The following is a 19,734-nucleotide window of genomic DNA, read 5'->3' as shown; positions in this document are numbered from 1 at the left end:
GGTAGGCCAGTTGAGAACAAGTTATCATTTACAACTGCGACCTGGCCAAGATAAAGCAAAGCAGTGCAACACAGACAACAACACAGAGTTACACATGGAATAAACAAACATACAGTCAATAACACAATAGAAAAAAAGTCTATATACAGTGTGTGCAAATGGAGGTAAGGCAATAAATAGGCCATAGTAGCGAAGTAATTACAATTTAGCATATTAACACTGGAGTGATAGATGTGCAGATGATGATGTGCAAGTATAAATACTGGTGTGCAAAAGAGCAAAAAAAGTAAATTAAAACAATATGGGGATGAGGTAGGTTGTCAGATGGGCTGTGTACAGCTGCAGCGATCGGTAAGCTGCTAAGATAGCTGATGTTTAAGTTAGTGAGGGAAATATAAGTCTCCAACTTCAGCGATTTTTGCAATTTGTTCCAGTCATTGGCAGCAGAGAACTGGAAGGAAAGGCGGCCAAAGGGGGTGTTGGCTTTGGGGATAACCAGTGAGATATACCTGCTGGAGCACGTGCTGCGGGTGTGTGCTGCTATGGTGACCAGTGAGCTGAGATAAGGTGGTGCTTTAACTAGCATAGACTTATAAATGACCTGGAGCCAATGGGTCTGGCGACGAATATGTAGCGAGGGCCAGCCGACCAGAGCATACAGGTCGCAGTGGTGGGTGGTATATGGGGCTTTGGTGACAAAACGGATGGCACTGTGATAGACTGCATCCAGTTTGCTGAGTAGAGTGTTGGAGGTTATTTTGTAAATGACATCCCCGAAGTCGAGGATCGGTAAGATAGTCAGTTTTACGAGGGTATGTTTGGCGGCGTGAGTGAAGGAGGCTTTGTTTCCAAATAGGAAGCCGATTCTAGATTTAATTTTGGATTGGAGATGTTTAATATGTGTCTGGAAGGAGAGTTTACAGTCTAGCCAGACACCTAAGTATTTGTAGTTGTCCACATATTCTAAGTCAGAACCATTCAGAGTAGTGATGCTAGTCAGGCGGGCAGGTGCCGGCAGCGATCGTTTGAAGAGCATACATTAAGTTTTACTAGCGTTTAAGAGCAGTTGGAGGCCACGGAAGGAGTGTTGTATGGCATTGAAGCTCGTTTGGAGGTTAGTTAACACAGTGTCCAAAGAAGGGCCAGATGTATACAGAATGGTGTCGTCTGCGTAGATGTTGATCAAGGAATCACCCGCAGCAAGAGCATCATCTTTGATATATACAGAGAAAAGAGTCGGCCCGAGAATTGAACCCTGTGGTACCCCCATAGAGTGCCAGAGGTCCGGACAACAGGATTTGACACACTGAACTCTATCTGAGAAGTAGTTGGTGAAACAGGCGAGGCAGTCATTTGAGAAACCAAGGCTGTTGAATCTGCCGATAAGAATATGGTGATTGACAGAGTCGAAAGCCTTGGCCAGGTCGATAAATACAGCTGCACAGTACTGTTTTTTATTGATGGTGGTTATGATATAGTTTAGTACCTTGAGCGTGGCTGAGGTGCACCCATGACCAGCTCGGAAACCGGATTGCACAGCGGAGAAGGTATGGTGGGATTCGAAATGGTCCGTGATCTGTTTGTTAACTGGGCTTTCGAAAACTTTTGAAAGGCAGGGCAGGATGGATATATGTCTGTAACAGTTTTGGTCTAGAGTGTCCTTTGAAGAGGGGGATGACCACGGCAGCTTTCCAGTCTTTAGGAATCTCGGACAGAAAGAGCGGTTGAACAGACTGGTAATAGGGGTTGCAACAATGGCAGCAGATCATTTTATAAAGAGAAGGTCCAGATTGTCTAGCCCAGCTGATTTATACGGGTCCAGGTTTTGCAGCTCTTTCAGAACATCTGCTATCTGGATTTGGGTGTAAAGAAGCTGGGGAGGCTTGGGCAAGTAGCTGCAGGGGGTGCGAAGCTGTCGGCCGGAGTTGGGGTAGCCAGGAGGAAAGCATGACCAGCTGTAGAGAAATGTTTATTGAATTTATCGATTGTCGAGGATTTATCAGTGGTGACAGTGTTTCCTAGCCTCAGTGCAGTGGGCAGCTGGGAGGAGGTGCTCTTATTCTCCATGGACTTTACAGTGTCCCAAAACTTTTTGTACTTAGAGCTACAGGATGCAAATTTCTGTTGGAAAAATCTAGCCTTTGCTTTCCTAACTGACTGCGTGTATTGGTTTGTGACTTCCCTGAAAAGTTGCATATCGCGGAGACTATTCGATGCTAGTGCAGTCCGCCACAAGATGTTTCTGTGCTGGTCAAGGGCAGTCAGGTCTGGAGTGAACCAAGGGCTATATCTGTTCTTAGTTCTACATTTTTTTAAAGGGGCATGCTTATTTAAGACGGTGAGGAAATTACTTTTAAAGAACGACCAGGCATCCTCTACTGATGGGAGGAGGTCAATATCCTTCCAGGATACCCGGGTCAGGTCGATTAGAAAGGCCTGCTTGCAGAAGTGTTTTAGGGAGCGTTTGACAGTGATGAGGCGTAGTCGTTTGACTGTGGACCCATAGCGGATGCAGGCAATGAGGCAGTGATTGCTGCGATCCTGATTGAAAACAGCAGAGGTGTATTTGGAGGGCAAGTTGAGGGTGCCCATGTTTTCGGATTTAGGGTTGTACCTGGTGGGTTCCTTGATAATTTGTGTGAGATTGAGGGCATCTAGCTTAGATTGTAGGACTGTCGGGGTGTTAAGCATATCCCAGTTTAGGTCACCTAACAGAACGAAGTGTGTGTGTGTGTGTGTGTGTGTGTGTGTGTGTGTGTGTGTGTGTGTGTGTGTGTGTGTGTGTGTGTGTGTGTGTGTGTGTGTGTGTGTGTGTGTGTGTGTGTGTGTGTGTGTGTGTGTGTGTGTGTGTGTGTGTGTGTGTGTGTGTGTGTGAGAGAGAGATTGTGTGTGTGTGAGAGAGATTGTGTGTGTGTGAGAGAGATTGTGTGTGTCAGGTTTTTAACACCCCCATTTCTCTCACAGGGAAGTACCTAAGAATGAGACGTATTGACTTTCAGTTGCCCTTTGACGTCATGTGGCTCTTCAGGCACAACCAGGTGTGTCACACACACACACACACACACACACACACACACACACACACAGAATAAACTCACTCACTTGAATGACCATGTCTCTGTGTGTTCCAGCTCCACAAAGAGCCAGATGTTCCTCTGACCAGAGAGATCTCATCCTGTGAGTACCCTAAAGTCACAGAGTACCCTAAAGTCACAGAGTACCCTAAAGTCACAGAGTACCCTATAAAGTCCTGTATTTGCATGCGGTGCATACCGTACACAACGTTATACTGTAGTGTGTACATCAATACTTGACTTCAACATGACTTACCACCCTACTTGGTTAGGGGGGGGGGGCATCCCACTGTTGCAGTGACACGTTGAAAGTGTTCAGTCTGTGTGGAGGGGTCCATACCTCATTATCTCTCTGTCTGTCTTTGTTTTCCTCCCAGACCAACCAAAAGAGAAGAGCCTGTCCAGTCCCCAGACAGGGGTGTCCCTCCCTCCCTCTCCCCAGGAGGAGTGTTCCAGTCCCAGTAAGAAGCTGTTCCCCTACCTGGACATGGAGCCTATGACCACCAGTGACAGGTAAAGACAGAAGACAACCCGCCATGTCAATAAACATGGACGTGCAGACTAGTAGTTTGTGTGCATTTCTCAAAATAATGATCTTATTTATGTATTTGTTTGATTGTCAGGGTGTTCGTCCTGAACCACCACGTGTTCCTTTTGAGGAACTGGGAGAGGGTCAGAGACAGACAGATACGCCTGAGGAGGGGGAGAGAGGGGGAACCAGAGAAAGATGGAGGAGGAGTTTCCAGCTATGTAGCTACTGGGGACAACAACAGCCACATCATGTCAGGTCCATGAAGCAAGTGTGTGTGTTAGTTTAAGTTTTTGTAGGTGTGTGTGTGTGTGTGTGTGTGTGCTCGCACGCCTGTGTGTGTGCACCTGTGTGTCAGTGTGTTTTATTTTAAATGTGTTCATTCAGTAGTATTGTACTGAGTGTATGTTTATATGGACATAGATGTGTGTGTGTTCGTCTCAGTGCTCAGTTTAGCTCTCTGTTTTACAGTATTTATTGAGCCATATCATATTCAGCATTACACACACAGCAGTTTTCCAACCACAGAAATAAGTGCTTTCCCATTTCTGTCATCTCTTCACTGCCGTCCAAGAACATCCAGCTAGGTTCAGCTTTCCCCATAAACTATCAACCAAAATGTATTTCCATCAAACAGTCTCCAGCAAAGAACAGACACTCATAAGGGAATTTTAAGGACATCTACTGTATATATATATATATATTTATACAGTGCCTTGCGAAAGTATTCGGCCCCCTTGAACTTTGCGACCTTTTGCCACATTTCAGGCTTCAAACATAAAGATATAAAACTGTATTCTTTTGTGAAGAATCAACAACAAGTGGGACACAATCATGAAGTGGAACGACATTTATTGGATATTTCAAACTTTTTTAACAAATCAAAAACTGAAAAATTGGGCGTGCAAAATTATTCAGCCCCCTTAAGTTAATACTTTGTAGCGCCACCTTTTGCTGCGATTACAGCTGTAAGTCGCTTGGGGTATGTCTCTATCAGTTTTGCACATCGAGAGACTGAAATTTTTTCCCATTCCTCCTTGCAAAACAGCTCGAGCTCAGTGAGGTTGGATGGAGAGCATTTGTGAACAGCAGTTTTCAGTTCTTTCCACAGATTCTCGATTGGATTCAGGTCTGGACTTTGACTTGGCCATTCTAAAACCTGGATATGTTTATTTTTGAACCATTCCATTGTAGATTTTGCTTTATGTTTTGGATCATTGTCTTGTTGAAAGACAAATCTCCGTCCCAGTCTCAGGTCTTTTGCAGACTCCATCAGGTTTTCTTCCAGAATGGTCCTGTATTTGGCCCCATCCATCTTCCCATCAATTTTAACCATCTTCCCTGTCCCTGCTGAAGAAAAGCAGGCCCAAACCATGATGCTGCCACCACCATGGTTGACAGTGGGGATGGTGTGTTCAGCTGTGTTGCTTTTACGCCAAACATAACGTTTTGCATTGTTGCCAAAAAGTTCAATTTTGGTTTCATCTGACCAGAGCACCTTCTTCCACATGTTTGGTGTGTCTCCCAGGTGGCTTGTGGCAAACTTTAAACGACACTTGTATGGATATCTTTAAGAAATGGCTTTCTTCTTGCCACTCTTCCATAAAGGCCAGATTTGTGCAATATACGACTGATTGTTGTCCTATGGACAGAGTCTCCCACCTCAGCTGTAGATCTCTGCAGTTCATCCAGAGTGATCATGGGCCTCTTGGCTGCATCTCTGATCAGTCTTCTCCTTGTATGAGCTGAAAGTTTAGAGGGACGGCCAGGTCTTGGTAGATTTGCAGTGGTCTGACACTCCTTCCATTTCAATATTATCGCTTGCACAGTGCTCCTTGGGATGTTTAAAGCTTGGGAAATCTTTTTGTATCCAAATCCGGCTTTAAACTTCTTCACAACAGTATCTCGGACCTGCCTGGTGTGTTCCTTGTTCTTCATGATGCTCTCTGCGCTTTTAACGGACCTCTGAGACTATCACAGTGCAGGTGCATTTATACGGAGACTTGATTACACACAGGTGGATTGTATTTATCATCATTAGTCATTTAGGTCAACATTGGATCATTCAGAGATCCTCACTGAACTTCTGGAGAGAGTTTGCTGCACTGAAAGTAAAGGGGCTGAATAATTTTGCACGCCCAATTTTCCAGTTTTTGATTTGTTAAAAAAGTTTGAAATATCCAATAAATGTCGTTCCACTTCATGATTGTGTCCCACTTGTTGTTGATTCTTCACAAAAAAAATACAGTTTTATATCTTTATGTTTGAAGCCTGAAATGTGGCAAAAGGTCGCAAAGTTCAAGGGGGCCGAATACTTTCGCAAGGCACTGTATATATATATTTCCACACCACACACACACACAAAATACCATCCATGGGCACTAAGGTTCTTTCCCCTCACTCTAGGTCGACAAATGGCGGTGAAGAAGAAGGTTGTGTGGACTAGTGAGCCCCTTCGTGATCCTCAGTGCCCCCATAACCCCCTCAGCACCACGCCCCATGTGAGTGCTCCCCTCTGAGTGCTCCCCTCTGAGTGCTCCCCCCTGAGTGCTCTCCCCTGAGTGTTCTCCTCTGAGTGTTCTCCTCTGAGTGCTCTCCTCTGAGTGCTCTCCTCTGAGTGTTCTCCCCTGAGTGCTCCCCTCTGAGTGCTCCCCTCTGAGTGCTCCTCTCTGAGTGCTCTCCTCTAAATGCTCCCCTCTGAGTGCTCCCCTCTGAGTGCTCCCCTCTGAGTGCTCCCCCCTGAGTGTTCCCCCCGAGTGTTCCCCCCTGAGTGTTCCCCCTGAGTGCTCCCCCCTGAGTGTTCCCCCCTGAGTGTTCCCCCCTGAGTGTTCCCCCCTGAGTGCTCCCCTCTGAGTGCTCCCCTCTGAGTGCTCCCCTCTGAGTGCTCCCCTCTGAGTGCTCCCCTCTGAGTGCTCCCCTCTGAGTGCTCCCCTCTGAGTGCTCCCTTCTGAATGTTCCCCCCTGAGTGTTCCCACCTGAGTGTTCCCACCTGAGTGTTCCCCCCTGAGTGTTCCCCCCTGAGTGCTCCCCTCTGTGTGCTCCCCTCTGTGTGCTCTCCTCTGTACTGTAACTGTAAAGATATTCACTCATTAGTGTCTCCCATGAGGGCTGTCTTGAAGTATTCATATGGAGTTCTTTGTCTGTGTCACTAATTCTTATAACTAACTCCTGATGTCGCATCTACCCCCACCACAGCTCACTGAGAACAGACAAGAGGAGAAAAAACAGGTGGAGGAGGAAGAGGAGGGCTGGAGGGAGGTCCGGAAGGAGCGACTGAACAGCATACTGCTGAAGCTGCGGCAGACATGATTGGTGAGAGAGGACAAGGAAGGAAGGAGGGGGGAAATCTCAGCTCAGTATCTCTTCTTCTTCCAAGTAGCTCAGTTCAGCTAACTTTGCACTAGTGTTGGGGGGGGAAACGCTTCCCTGAAATGATTTGTTATAAAGATGATTTTGAGCTTTGTTTCTGAGAGGAATGAGGGTGTTGTTTACTGTACCATTGAGAATGATTGACAGACAGTCAGCAGACCAGTGACAGTCTGATTTAATAGTCAGAGAGGGCGGAAGGGATGGATGGAGACCATAGAGTCTTAAGGCTGGATTAAATTTGTATTGTGGAAGATCCGCGTTGTAGCTCAATTTAAATGTAAAGGAAATGTTCCCGTGTTCTCGCAGACTACATTCACGGTAAAAGCTGCTTGTCGGCTCAATCTGAAATGACAATATCCTTTTTTACCCCCTTTTTTGTGATATCCAATTCCGATCTTGTCTCATCGCTGTAACTACCCAATGGGCTCGGACAGGCGAAGGTCGAGTCATGCGTCCTCCAAAGCTTGATCCAAGCGACGCTTCTTCACACCTGCGTGCTTAACCCGGAATGTATTGGAGGAAACACCGGCCAACTGATGACTGTCAGCTTGCAGGTGCCTGGCCTGCCACAAGGAGTCGCTAGAGCGCGATGAGCCAAGTAAAGGCCCCCCCGGGCCAAACCTTCCACCAACCCGGACAACCCTGTGCCAATTGTGCGCTGCCCTATGGGACTCCCGGTCACAGCCGGTTGTGACACAGCCTGGGATCGAACCCCAGACTGTAGTAACACTGCGATGCAGTGCCATAGACAGCTGCCATAGACCGCTGCACCACTTGGGAGGCCTACCTCTACATTTATATGCAGATCTTCTGCGATACTTCCGCAATACACAGCCCTTAGGGTTTGATTCAATCCCTGTTGCTGAAGTACGGCGCTATAGCGTAATTCAAGTGTAAAGGTCATTTCCAATTGAGCCGACATGCAGTTTTTACGTGAATTCAGTCTCCGCTAACGCGAGAACATTGCCTTGTTCTCTTCAGCTCTACGTATTGAATCGGGCCTTTAATGTAAAAGTGCCATGTTGTAAATAAACTGACGCCTAGTGAGTGAGTTCAATCTCCAAAAGTGAGTTCAATCTCCAAAAGCAATACGTCCTGTAAGGATTTCAGTACAATAACTTTAATATCACTACCAGTACCAGCTAGAGACCCTTCTATGTATCAAACCAAGTAGTTTTTATTGCCTTAGTGAATATGATCATTTCAAGATCGTTATATTGTACCAATGATAATGCAGTAACATTGACCTAAGTAATGTAATGAATCAGTTTCATAATTGATAGTTATTATCTGAGCGTTAAAGTTAATAGTCAAAGGCCTTCATTTTGCTACAAAGTGTTAAACATAACTGACCTATGTTAAATATTGCTATGATTGTATATGACTTCTCTTCACCTGTATACTTTCTCTGACTGATGGAATGTTCTTTTTTATTTGGTCAGACAATCAGGAAAATGAATTGAATCTGAGATTTGTAACCGTTCATTTGTACAGTTCTCTTTGGTGCAGTTTCTAGTTTGACTTTGAACACTAAGTTGAATGTTTTATAGTTGACCTGTGTATTTGCTTCACTCACTATTGCCAACGGGTGATGAGGAATATTATAGCATTCATCAATATAGTGAAGGGTTATTTATGTAGTTTGCATGAAATGTAACTTTGGGCTGGATTCAATCCGTATCGCGGAAGATCACATTAAAGTGTAAAGGTCATTTATCGTGAATTCAGTCTCCACGAACGCGGAAACATTGCCTTTGAATTTAAATGGAGCTATAACGCAGATCTCCCATGATACTTCTGCGATGCGGTGAGAATCCAGCCCTTTGTTGTACAATTTAAATTGCTGCTTATAACCTGTCTTTGGAGAAAATACCACAGAGTTCATCTGACAGAATGTCATTTCAAACATTGACCTTATTATCAGAAATAAAATATCAATAACAATAAAATGGCGTTTTTGTTTACAAAGCTTTGTGGACTTGTTATATTCTCAACCACTTAACCCTTCATACTATCACAGGCCCATGAATATCGCTGCTCCTCCAGCCTTATGGAGACGCTGCATAACTGGTGGGATATTCATTACACGTAATGGAGCGACTGCTAAATAACCAACATGGAAATGTGTGATATACAGCACCATCTGGTGGTGTAAAGCTGAATGACTCCAATGGCCAGGTGATACAACGTTTTCCTCCATCACGACCCTCATCTGAGGACGTGACCTCAAGAGGACAGACAGGCAGAACTGAGCCTGAGGCCCTTCTCTCCTCCTTCAGCAAATCACTGATCTGTATGTGATTATATAGGCTATGTGTAGATGGAGGCTGGTGGGAGGACCTATAGGAGGATGGGCGTATTTTAATGGCTGGAATGGAATTAATGGAACGGTACTAAACAAACATATGGCAGCCACTCCTTTCCATCAATTCCATTTCAGCCATTACAATGAACCTATCCGCCTATAGCTCCTCCCACCAGCCTCCACTGCACGTGTGAGCTAAAGCTGCCTAGCCAATCCCTCCCTCTCAGGTCTGTGGGTACTTTAATGAGGAAATCATTTAAAGTATTCAAAAATGGATAGTTTCTCATTTCAGAGAGTAAGTCCTTCCCTCATGCACTCCCCTTCACTGCTCTGACAGAAGTGGCTAGGTCAGATGAAAACATACACTAAGCTCTTTGATTGGAATGGCTTTAATATCGAGGTACCACATACATTCTAGGCAAGCATTCGCTATAGCTCGATGGAATAGAGCAGGGTTATTCAACTCTCACCCTACGAGGTCCGGAGCCTGCTGCTTTTCTCTTCTACCTGATAATGAATTGTACCCACCTGGTATCCGAGGTCTAAATCGGTCCCTGATTAAAGGGGAACAATGACAAAACACAGTGGAAGTGGCTTTGAGGTCCAGAGATGAGTTTGAGGGGAATAGAGAAGGAATGAGACACATGAGAGACTTTGAGGTTTGGTTTATATTGATTATTTATTGGGTATTTACAAACAAGCACATGCGGGAGTCAGACACTGACTGACGCTACAGGGACACAGTACACTATGGAACAGTGAGGTACAGGGCAGGCTACATCACACCAGAGAGATACAGAACCCACTGCTACACACACAGACACATGCTCGTTCACACACACACACACACACACACACACACACACACACACACACACACACACACACACACACACACAGGCTGCTGAGGGGAGGACGGCTCATAATAATGGATGGAACGGAGCTAAATGAATGGCATCAAACACCTGGCAACCAGGTGTTTAATGTATTTGATACCATTCCCCATATTCTGCTCCAGCCATTACCACAAGCCCGTCCTCCCCAATTAAGGTGCCACCAACCTCCTGTGATACACACAAAAACCCCAGATAGATAGAGAGATAGACGTGAGGGGACAAATACAACAGAGGTGTGTATATATATATATATATATATATATATATACACACACCTTTCAGGGACTCCAGGGTCAATAAATACCACGTCCAATAAATGTACAGCTTTTCATACAAATCAATGCATTTATCATGGATCCTCTCACACAATGGAAAATATACCCGAATCAAAGACAAAAAATAACTAGAAAATCCTTGTCAGCATACTGAGATTGTTACCGTCACAGACCATGTGTATTTCCTGAAGTTAGGTTTACCCTTCACCTGCATCTAGGCATGGCACATTGAAAGGTGGGCCTTGCTGACACTAACTAGCTCCTCCCTCATACAGCCTAATTTACTACAAGCTGTAATTACAATACATTATAGATAGCTCTAAAACGACTCATGTCAATTTACTGGCCGAAGAAAGTATTTGTCCAGCTTGTTTTGCTGCCGTGACCCAGCTAAAGCCTTTAGAAGACCAGGGGTTTAGTGTGACTGGCCATGAAACACAGTGGCTCCACTGTTTGGTAACCAACTATCTATTGGAGCTACACATTGTCTTGAGACACGCAGCGATTTGGATTAGCTAGTTAGGTTGTTGACATACTAGCAGGTGCCATACCATTGCACTTGCTGGAAGATTTGGTAAAGTAGCCTGTATAATGCAAGTGCAAAGTTACAATGTTTCCAATCTAATGTTGTCATAGGGACACTAACCCTGTGCTACACCACAGAGGCTTGATGGCATGGTAATCTTTTATAATTTTTCTGGCCAATCAAAAGAGCGATATTCCCATTAAATTTGAATTCCTCAAGTAACCTGAACTCTTCAAGAAGTGCCATGTCACCCGCAAGTGACAAAACAACAAAAACAGCAAACAAACAGTTCCTTTAAACCAGAAGCCTTTGAGAAGTACATCATATGCATCATCATTACCAAGCCTACAGAATAACTACCAACCAAATCAGAAGATAAACATAGTAATAAACATTATTACTTTAACGTTATTCTACTACCACTATCGTTACTACGGTATTAAAAATAATGACCTTACACGGGTTAGCATGACAGGTAGGGAAAGAAGGAAGGTACATACAGTGGGGACAACAAGTATTTGATACATTGCCTATTTTGCAGGTTTTCCTACTTACAAAGCATGTAGAGGTCTGTAATTTTTATCATAGGTACACTTCAACTGTGAGAGACGGAATCTAAAACAAAAATCCAGAAAATCACATTGTATGATTTTTAAGTAATTAATTTGCATTTTATTGCATGACATAAGTATTTGATCACCTACCAACCAGTAAGAATTCCGGCTCTCACAGACCTGTTAGTTTTTATTTAAGAAGCCCTCCTGTTCTCCACTCATTACCTGTATTAACTGCACCTGTTTGAACTCGTGACCTGTATAAAAGACACCTGTCCACACACTCAATCAAACAGACTCCAACCTCTCCACAATGGCCAAGACCAGAGCTGTGTAAGGACATCAGGGATGAAATTGTAGACCTGCACAAGGCTGGGATGGGCTACAGGACAATAGGCAAGCAGCTTGGTGAGAAGGCAACAACTGTTGGCGCAATTATTAGAAAATGGAAGAAGTTCAAGATGACGGTCAATCACCCTCGGTCTGGGGCTCCATACAAGATCTCACTTCGTGGGGCATCAATGATCATGAGGAAGGTGAGGGATCAGCCCAGAACTACACGGCAGGACCTGGTCAATGACCTGAAGAGAGCTGGGACCACAGTCTCAAAGAAAACCATTAGTAACACACTACTCCGTCATGGATTAAAATCCTGCAGCGCACGCAAGGTCCCCCTGCTCAAGCCAGCGCATGTCCAGGCCCGTCTGAAGTTTGCCGATGATCCAGAGGAGGAATGGGAGAAGGTCATGTGGTCTGATGAGACAAAAATAGAGCATTTTGGTCTAAACTCCACTCGCCGTGTTTGGAGGAAGAAAAAGGATGAGTACAACCCTAAGAACACCATCCCAACCATGAAGCATGGAGGTGGAAACATCATTCTTTGGGGATACTTTTCTGCAAAGGGGACAGGTCGACTGCACCGTATTGAGGGGAGGATGGATGGGGCCATGTATCGCGAGATCTTGGCCAACAACCTCCTTCCCTCAGTAAGAGCATTGAAGATGGGTCGTGGCTGGGTCTTCCAGCATGACAACGACCCGAAACACACAGCCAGGGCAACTAAGGAGTGGCCCCGTAAGAAGCATCTCAAGGTCCTGGAGTGGCCTAGCCAGTCTCCAGACCTGAGCCCAATAGAAAATCTTTGGAGGGAGCTGAAAGTCCATATTGCCCAGCGACAGCCCCGAAACCTGAAGGATCTGGAGAAGGTCTGTATGGAGGAGTGGGCCAAAATCCCTGCTGCAGTGTGTGCAAACCTGGTCAAGAACTACAGGAAACGCATGATCTCTGTAATTGCAAACAAAGGTTTCTGTACCAAATATTAAATTCTGCTTTTCTGATGTATCAAATACTTATGTCATGCAATAAAATGCAAATTAATTACTTAAAAATCATACAATGTGATTTTCTGGATTTTTGTTTCAGATTCTGTCTCTCACAGTTGATAAGAAATTACAGACCTCTACATGCTTTGTAAGTAGGAAAACCTGCAAAATCGGCAGTGTGTCAAATACTTGTTCTCCCCACTGTATGAGAGCTGAGGTACGGTTGGGGGAAGGGAAGCCTCTCCCTCAAACACATAGGCTTGACAGTCGTGGTGTCTTCCTACACATACAGTACATCAGGGAGTAGCTTACTGCTTCATCTGAAAGGTTGGATAGTCTCAGTCAGGAACATACAACTATGGCCCTGGAAACCCACATTTTCTACTGGTCTCAGTAGCCTTTTGTATTGTCTTGTAGTCAGACTTAGTAACGCCCAGGTAACCAGTCAAGTTAAATATCTGGGGAATCAAAGATACCAATTGATCTATGAGGTAAAGGAAAAGTAACCAGACTAGAGTTGATCATCCCTGGGCTGAGTAGAAAGAGACAGGTCTCAAGTCCCTCAGACTGTTTATCTGTCTGTCTGTTTATCTGTCTGTTTATCTGTCTGTGTTTATCTGTCTGTCTACCTGTCTGTTTATCTGTCCATCTCAAAGCATTGATATTTCCATAAGCACTGAGTAGTATGTGTTAGTGAGGTTTAAGAGGTGTGGACTGATTGAAGTTACAGCATTGCTATGCCAGTTATACTTATATACTGTTGGATACTAGAATGTCCTTTAGATATGTGTCATATAGATAGATACTCTTCTGCATTCAAGGGTTGGGCTCAATTCGAATTGAAGGCTGCCGATTCAGGAAGTGATTTGAATTTAAAATCAGCTACTTAAAAAACATAAATAGCTTCTCCTTTTCAATTCATTAAGAAGTTATTAAAAATAGGAGGCCCCTATTTCAATCATCGAATTGGAATTTCAGTTTACTTCCTGAATTGACTGCCATATTGAGCCCAACCCCACTGCATTCACTCAAAGCATTCATTATACAATGCAGTGTAAAGGTATGAGATCATCAGGTTATGATGAAGATATGAAGGATATGATGTCAAAACAATGCATACAACACACACTAAGATGAAGCCACTGGACTCCAATAATTGACAAAAACACTGGAGCTGTCCGTGTGTATAATGACTATAGAGTAGTGACTGGTGAGTTGGGGATAAAAGGCCAGATCACTTATCAATTTGATTCATGATCAACCTTATCTATAGTAACGTTTGACTATCTGTTTTCTCTTGGTTATCTATCCATCTATCTATCTCGGTTAAATTAATCTATATTCATATACCTATATATTATGTATGTATATTTATACAGTCAAATAGTTATCCTTTTTAAACTGACTATTAATTGTAGTGGGAACATGTCAAACACACAGAAACCAAGCGAAAGAGGCGAGAGATCAATAGGGGTGAAAGGTCAAATAGAACACAGAAAACAGCTACATTTCACTATGGTACTACGTTACGTAACAGGGGCTACGCTCCAATACTCTACCATGGCTCCCTTCACCGGTTAGCCTGGCGGCAAGGTCTGGGTCTAGACCAGAAACCGACCTGGCTACCAGGCTATAAATCTTCCCATAGTGACTGCTGATCTGAAAGTGTTTGGATAAGCTGAATGCATTGGTTGCATGTTTCGTCACAATATTGTTTTCAACGTTCGTTTGGACTGAGCATTCTACTCAATGCATCATCAATAAGCGCTGATGAAGATTTCATCGAAAGTGTATTTCAGTGGCCAGGATGACATTCAAAAACAGGCAAATAATTATTAGGACATTCTTTCGTCATCATTTTGATGTCACCAGATAGACTTTAAATGCAGTATAACATTAGCTAACGAGCTTAAATTGAGGGGAGGCCATCTGATTGCAACTAGCTAACGTTAGCTTTGCTATCTATTCTTGCCGAATTTTGCTAGATGATGACATTGCCATCCGTCTAAAGTAAATTTGACGACATGATCATGCTGGGAAAGTTGTTTCCTACTACATATTTGACTACTTTAGCAACGTCACCGTATTTCCACAGGCACTATATTGTAATTTAGACTAAACAGTAGTTCAAAACGACTGGGCTTATCAGCACTTTAGGGCACCGCCGATGGCGGCTTGGTATGACGACGGAGGTGCAACCTATGAATATAATTCTACAAAGATTTATCCAGTCCTTCTCAGATCAGTGGTCACCAAAGAGAGATGATGAATGGAGGACATTTAACGGGATAGTCCACACCAAGATAAGTGTTTGTCTGAAGTTTTCACACTTCAAAAGTGGTCTGAAGTCGTGCTGGGTCCATATTCCACACCATCTGGTGAGCTAAATTAAATCTTCCTTAAATCCCCCTAATTAGATGGCATTAGATGGTACAGTTCTTTAGGGATTGAGTTTTGCACATTTCTACCAGTGCATATAGTGGGATCTACACCACAGATGGTGCGGAGTAAGGACTGAACTAAATCACTTAGACCAGAGATCATCAACTAGATTCAGCCACCAGTGGAACATAATCACAAATCATTTGTAGACTGCAAATTGACCGCAAGAAGCCCAAACAGATATAACATTTGGCTAAAATATAATCATTTCAAACCTTGCTTAGATTTGTAAACAATCACATCTCTCTCTATGTGTGGGAATACCTTGGAACAGATTTCCAACATTTACTGATGTTAGTATTTTTTATGTCCAACAAGTAACCCAAACCCTTTTGGACCACTTTAGAGATATAAACATGTGATTTGAACTTAGATTCAGGGGTGAACTATTTCTCTGAGAGCATTGGGACTTCACCACAGCCTCTCTATGGTTGCCTAAATACATTATAGCTTTATGACTTCATTTTCCCTCCCCCAGATATATTCAAACAATCAAAACTCTGATCAGGTGTCTGAAATCACAGGATCAGTGAGGCGTAGCCAATGGGTACGAGCCCCTCTCGGTCTCCCTGACGACAGCGAATCCAGTCCTGATCGACACACCCTAAAACCACTAACTCCTCCCCTTTCTGGAAGCTTAGCTCCGCCCCTGTGCCAGAGTGGTCGCATAGTGTTCTGACTGACCTGAGAAAGAGAGAAGAATCAGTGATTCTGGTGTAAAAAAAAAAGTATCATAAGAATGACGTAAAACCGTCATAGACAGTCATGACAACTGAACTGATGTCCGAACTGAACAAACTAAACATGTAATCTAGATATATTTCCAATACCTGAGGGGTCTTGGGTTGTCCCATGTCTCCATCTCTCTCTCTAACACCTCTTCTACCTGCTGGGGCTCCAGCGCCCTCCTCTGGTTAGTGCTGGAACTGCTGCTCACCATCCGGGTCAGAACAGACACCCCTGGAGACAACCACTGAGACGGACGTCTGGGGAGGGAGAGAGATGCATCAGTGATAAGAGTAAGATACTTCAACTGTCTAGTGACAGAAAACTATCACACAAACACACACACACCAGCGCACCTGGTTGGAAGTGTGGGTATCGTGGAGTTATTGGAGGCTCCAAACAGCCGTCCCAAACCCCAGGGGACCGCCAATGCTCCATCGACCTGAGGAGGGTCACTCCTGGCCTGGGTACTGGTCTGGGGCTCTGGGGGGTCTCTGGATGTCCCCTCCTGGTTCTGTACTGCAGACAGGCTGAGTTCAGCCAGGTTCTGGCCCAGCTTGCCCCCCCAGCGTACCACAGCCCCCCATCCCTGCTGGATCACCTAGGGAGAGAATAACAGCTCAGAAAAGTGCTGTGTGGTACAGACACTCACCCATGCATTCAAACAAAGACACAAACACACACGTTGAATTGTGCTCACCTGTCCTGCCTGTTGGGAGAGACTGGCCTCCTCAACATTAGGAGGTGCTAGCTCCCTAATTTCTTTCTCCTGAACCCACATCAGCTGAGGACTTGTCTCCGCAAGACCCCCAGAGACCTTTGCAGGCCCCACACTGAGACTCGCTGGCTTCAGTGACTCCACCAACCCTCCCACCCCTGAGTTGGCCAGGGACGACGAGCTCGCATTATGATTGGTCGCCTCGGGTTCTGCTCTCCCAAAGTCCAGCTCTGATAGGCTCTCGAGATAGCTGCTGCCACTGCCTTGGGAAGCGGACCCCCGGGGCGAGAGCCTAAACCCCAGGTCCTGATTGGGTGGGCTGGGGATCTCTGGGCTGTGATTGGCTGGATCCAGGTGGTGGTGCTGGAAGAGCAGGTCGAGGTTAAGGGTCAGGAGACTGAGGGGCTGCAGCAGGAGGAGGAGCTCCTCAAACAGAGGCTGGCAGGAAGTCAATGACAAACGCATGAAGGAAGAGGGCTGGTAGAACGTCACCAACACATCTGACAGAGAGAGAAGGAGGCGAAGGAGAGAGAGAGAGAAAGAGACGGAGGGGGAGAGGGAGGCGAAGGAGAGAGAGAGAGAAAGAGACGGAGGGGGAGAGAGGGGGGCGAAGGAGAGAGAGCGAGAAAGAGACAGAGGGGGGGTGTGGTGAAGGGAGGAGTGAGAAATAATGTTGTAACATATTAATATTCAAACAGATAGATTGCGGACATGAACTTTAGTCTTCAGGGACTTACCACTGCATGACTGGAGATGGGACAGCCAGAAATCCATAAGCTTGATGCTGAACGAGAGAGACAAGAAGCAGGTGAGAATTGGAATTTAAAAAGTCAAACAGAAAAACCCTAGGAGAGAAGAGCCAGGTCTTACTTGAGGAGGCCGAGGAGGAAGGCGTTGAACCTGTGTTTGTTCTGCCGGAGCTGGGGCAGCTCTCCTATTCTAGCCTGGAGGCTGTACAGGGACTGAGTGCTGGGCCCTGGAGGGAGAAGGGGAGCAGAGATGAGAGAAAGAAAGGCTTTGGTTAAGCTTTGGCACAGAGAAACAAATCAATATATAATTAAAATGTTATGTTACCTTTGACCTGAATTGACTGAAATTGAAATGAACAAGTACTGAGTCAATGGAATAACCCTGATCACCAGAGTAGTGGGAAGGAGAGAATAAGAGGGAATAGAGGAGGGGAGAGTGATAATCAGAGAGAGAGATAGAGAGAAGGATGACTCAACACTGCAGAATAATGAGTGCCAGACTAGAGCGAGAGAGGAGTGAGAGACTGAAAGTACTATGAACCCACATGATGTCCGGGAGGGTGAGAGAGATACACATTGGAGAGAGGGAAAGAGGAAGAGAGATATTGAGAGATTGGCTATGTACTTCCATCATGTCTGAGAAAGAGAAATAGAGAGAGATGGATATACATAGATGGAAAGGCAGGGGGTATAACAACCACAGCCCTCCTATGCTGTCTATGCTCTCTTGTAACCCACCTCTGTACTGCGCTCCAGAGTTCCTACCTGGCCTGGTGGAGGCCTGGACCAGTCCCCAGGCTGAGTTTGGCCTCCTGCCCAAGATCAAATCACTCTGGTGGGGCTTGAGGCCATCGGAGAGCAGGCTCCGCAGGGCGGGGCACAAACACTGCAGCACCAGCCGGCCCAGAGACGGATTCACACTGCTGTCTCCTGATAGAGCCTGGAAAGGGGAGGAGGGGAGGAGAAAGGAGAGTGGCAAAATAGAGGCGAGAGAGGGAAGAGGGGAGGAGAGAGAGGGAAGAGAGGAGAGATAGTGGAGGAGAGGGGAGAAATAGGGGAGGGAGGGAGGGGAGAAAGTGGAGGAGAGGAGAAATATGGGAGGAGAGAGAGGGAAGGGAGGAGAGAAAAAGGGGAGAGGGGAGAAATAGAAGACGAGAGAGAGAATAAAGGAGAGGGGATGGGAGAAATAGGAGAAAAAGTTGGAAGACGTGAAATGGCGGAAGAGAGAGATTGAAGAGGGTATAAATAGGGGAGGAGAGAGAGGTAAGAGAGGAGGGAGGAGGGGAGAAATAGAAGAGGAGAGGGGGAGAAATAGAGGAGAGAGAGAAGAAAGGAGAGGGTGTTATGGATAGGAAGAGAAGATAAATAGAGAAGGATGAAAACAGAGAGATGGAGAAGAGAGAAATATGTGGGAAAGAAGGATGTGGAAGGATGGAGTTAGTACACAGAGGTCCTGACTACTGAGCCAAAGATAGAGATATCTGAAGACAACCCAGCACCTTGTTAATGGAGGCAGACTAGGGCAGAGGAAGAGGGAGAGAGAGACAGACAGATATGTCCTGTTATTCAATGGATGATTCATATATGGAGGATTCATATATAGATATAGAGCCACTAACTGGCTGTTTGAGCCATCAAGTGTCACTAGTTATTAAGTTCCAATGAGCTGAATCAACCACCGGTGCTACAGGCCTACGTCTAGTTTCAGAGACACGGATACAGAAATCCTAGAAGGCAATGAAGTCTTTTGGGAGTTTGAGCTGGTTGATCTTCTTATGTCTGTCTGTTTTTCACTTTGCCTGTCGGTATGGAAACCCTGTCATAGCAACAGTTGACAGTACGTCGTTAGGAGCGGTAGCTAGGGATTATAAACGCGGGGGTGGAGGTTTGTACTGATTGGATTACCTCCCCTGATCTAAAACCAAAATGTGAAATCGGAGGAAGATGATTGGCCCTATTGAAATGATTGATCCACAGAGGAGAAGCTGGGTTTGCTGCCAGCATCAGACAACAGCGAACAGTAGAAACAAACAGACATGCTCTCAGAAATACATCATTAAAGTACAGACATAATGAATAAAAACTCAAGCCCATTTTCCATATCTCACATAATGTGGTGTGTACACCATGTTACTGAAGAGACCGTGTTAAACATGGTGTTAAACTGACCTTCTGCACCAGGGTCCGTGAGGAGCTGAACTGAGCCAAAATGGCCTCCACTGCCACACTGACTGCACTGACCAGAGCTG

General features: G+C 45.1%; 2 protein-coding genes across 2 annotated transcripts in view; one reads left to right on the top strand and one right to left on the bottom strand.

Moving 5' to 3' along the window:
* Positions 1 to 8,921, top strand: part of LOC139405807 (histone-lysine N-methyltransferase ASH1L-like) — a 30,142-nt gene extending 21,221 nt beyond the window's left edge. Inside the window, 6 exon segments of the mRNA XM_071148236.1 lie at positions 2,965 to 3,038; positions 3,132 to 3,177; positions 3,452 to 3,587; positions 3,698 to 3,861; positions 6,010 to 6,104; positions 6,799 to 8,921. Of these exon segments, the coding sequence (XP_071004337.1) occupies positions 2,965 to 3,038; positions 3,132 to 3,177; positions 3,452 to 3,587; positions 3,698 to 3,861; positions 6,010 to 6,104; positions 6,799 to 6,912 (629 nt within the window). The 3' untranslated portion in view covers positions 6,913 to 8,921.
* Positions 8,922 to 9,937: 1,016 nt separating this feature from the next.
* LOC139405789 (uncharacterized) overlaps positions 9,938 to 19,734 on the bottom strand; it is a 29,339-nt gene continuing 19,542 nt past the window's right edge. Inside the window, exons 4-12 of the mRNA XM_071148214.1 lie at positions 19,655 to 19,731; positions 18,985 to 19,002; positions 18,224 to 18,425; positions 17,607 to 17,712; positions 17,474 to 17,520; positions 16,719 to 17,236; positions 16,375 to 16,619; positions 16,123 to 16,278; positions 9,938 to 15,976 (exon numbers count right to left, since the gene is read on the bottom strand). Of these exons, the coding sequence (XP_071004315.1) occupies positions 15,811 to 15,976; positions 16,123 to 16,278; positions 16,375 to 16,619; positions 16,719 to 17,236; positions 17,474 to 17,520; positions 17,607 to 17,712; positions 18,224 to 18,425; positions 18,985 to 19,002; positions 19,655 to 19,731 (1,535 nt within the window). The 3' untranslated portion in view covers positions 9,938 to 15,810. The remainder of the gene's footprint in view (positions 15,977 to 16,122; positions 16,279 to 16,374; positions 16,620 to 16,718; positions 17,237 to 17,473; positions 17,521 to 17,606; positions 17,713 to 18,223; positions 18,426 to 18,984; positions 19,003 to 19,654; positions 19,732 to 19,734) is intronic.

Source organism: Oncorhynchus clarkii, chromosome 3 (assembly GCF_045791955.1).
Source record: "Oncorhynchus clarkii lewisi isolate Uvic-CL-2024 chromosome 3, UVic_Ocla_1.0, whole genome shotgun sequence".
Classification (NCBI taxonomy): domain Eukaryota; kingdom Metazoa; phylum Chordata; class Actinopteri; order Salmoniformes; family Salmonidae; genus Oncorhynchus; species Oncorhynchus clarkii.
Note: the sequence above shows the minus strand (reverse complement) of the source record. Positions and strands in the feature narration are given on the sequence as shown.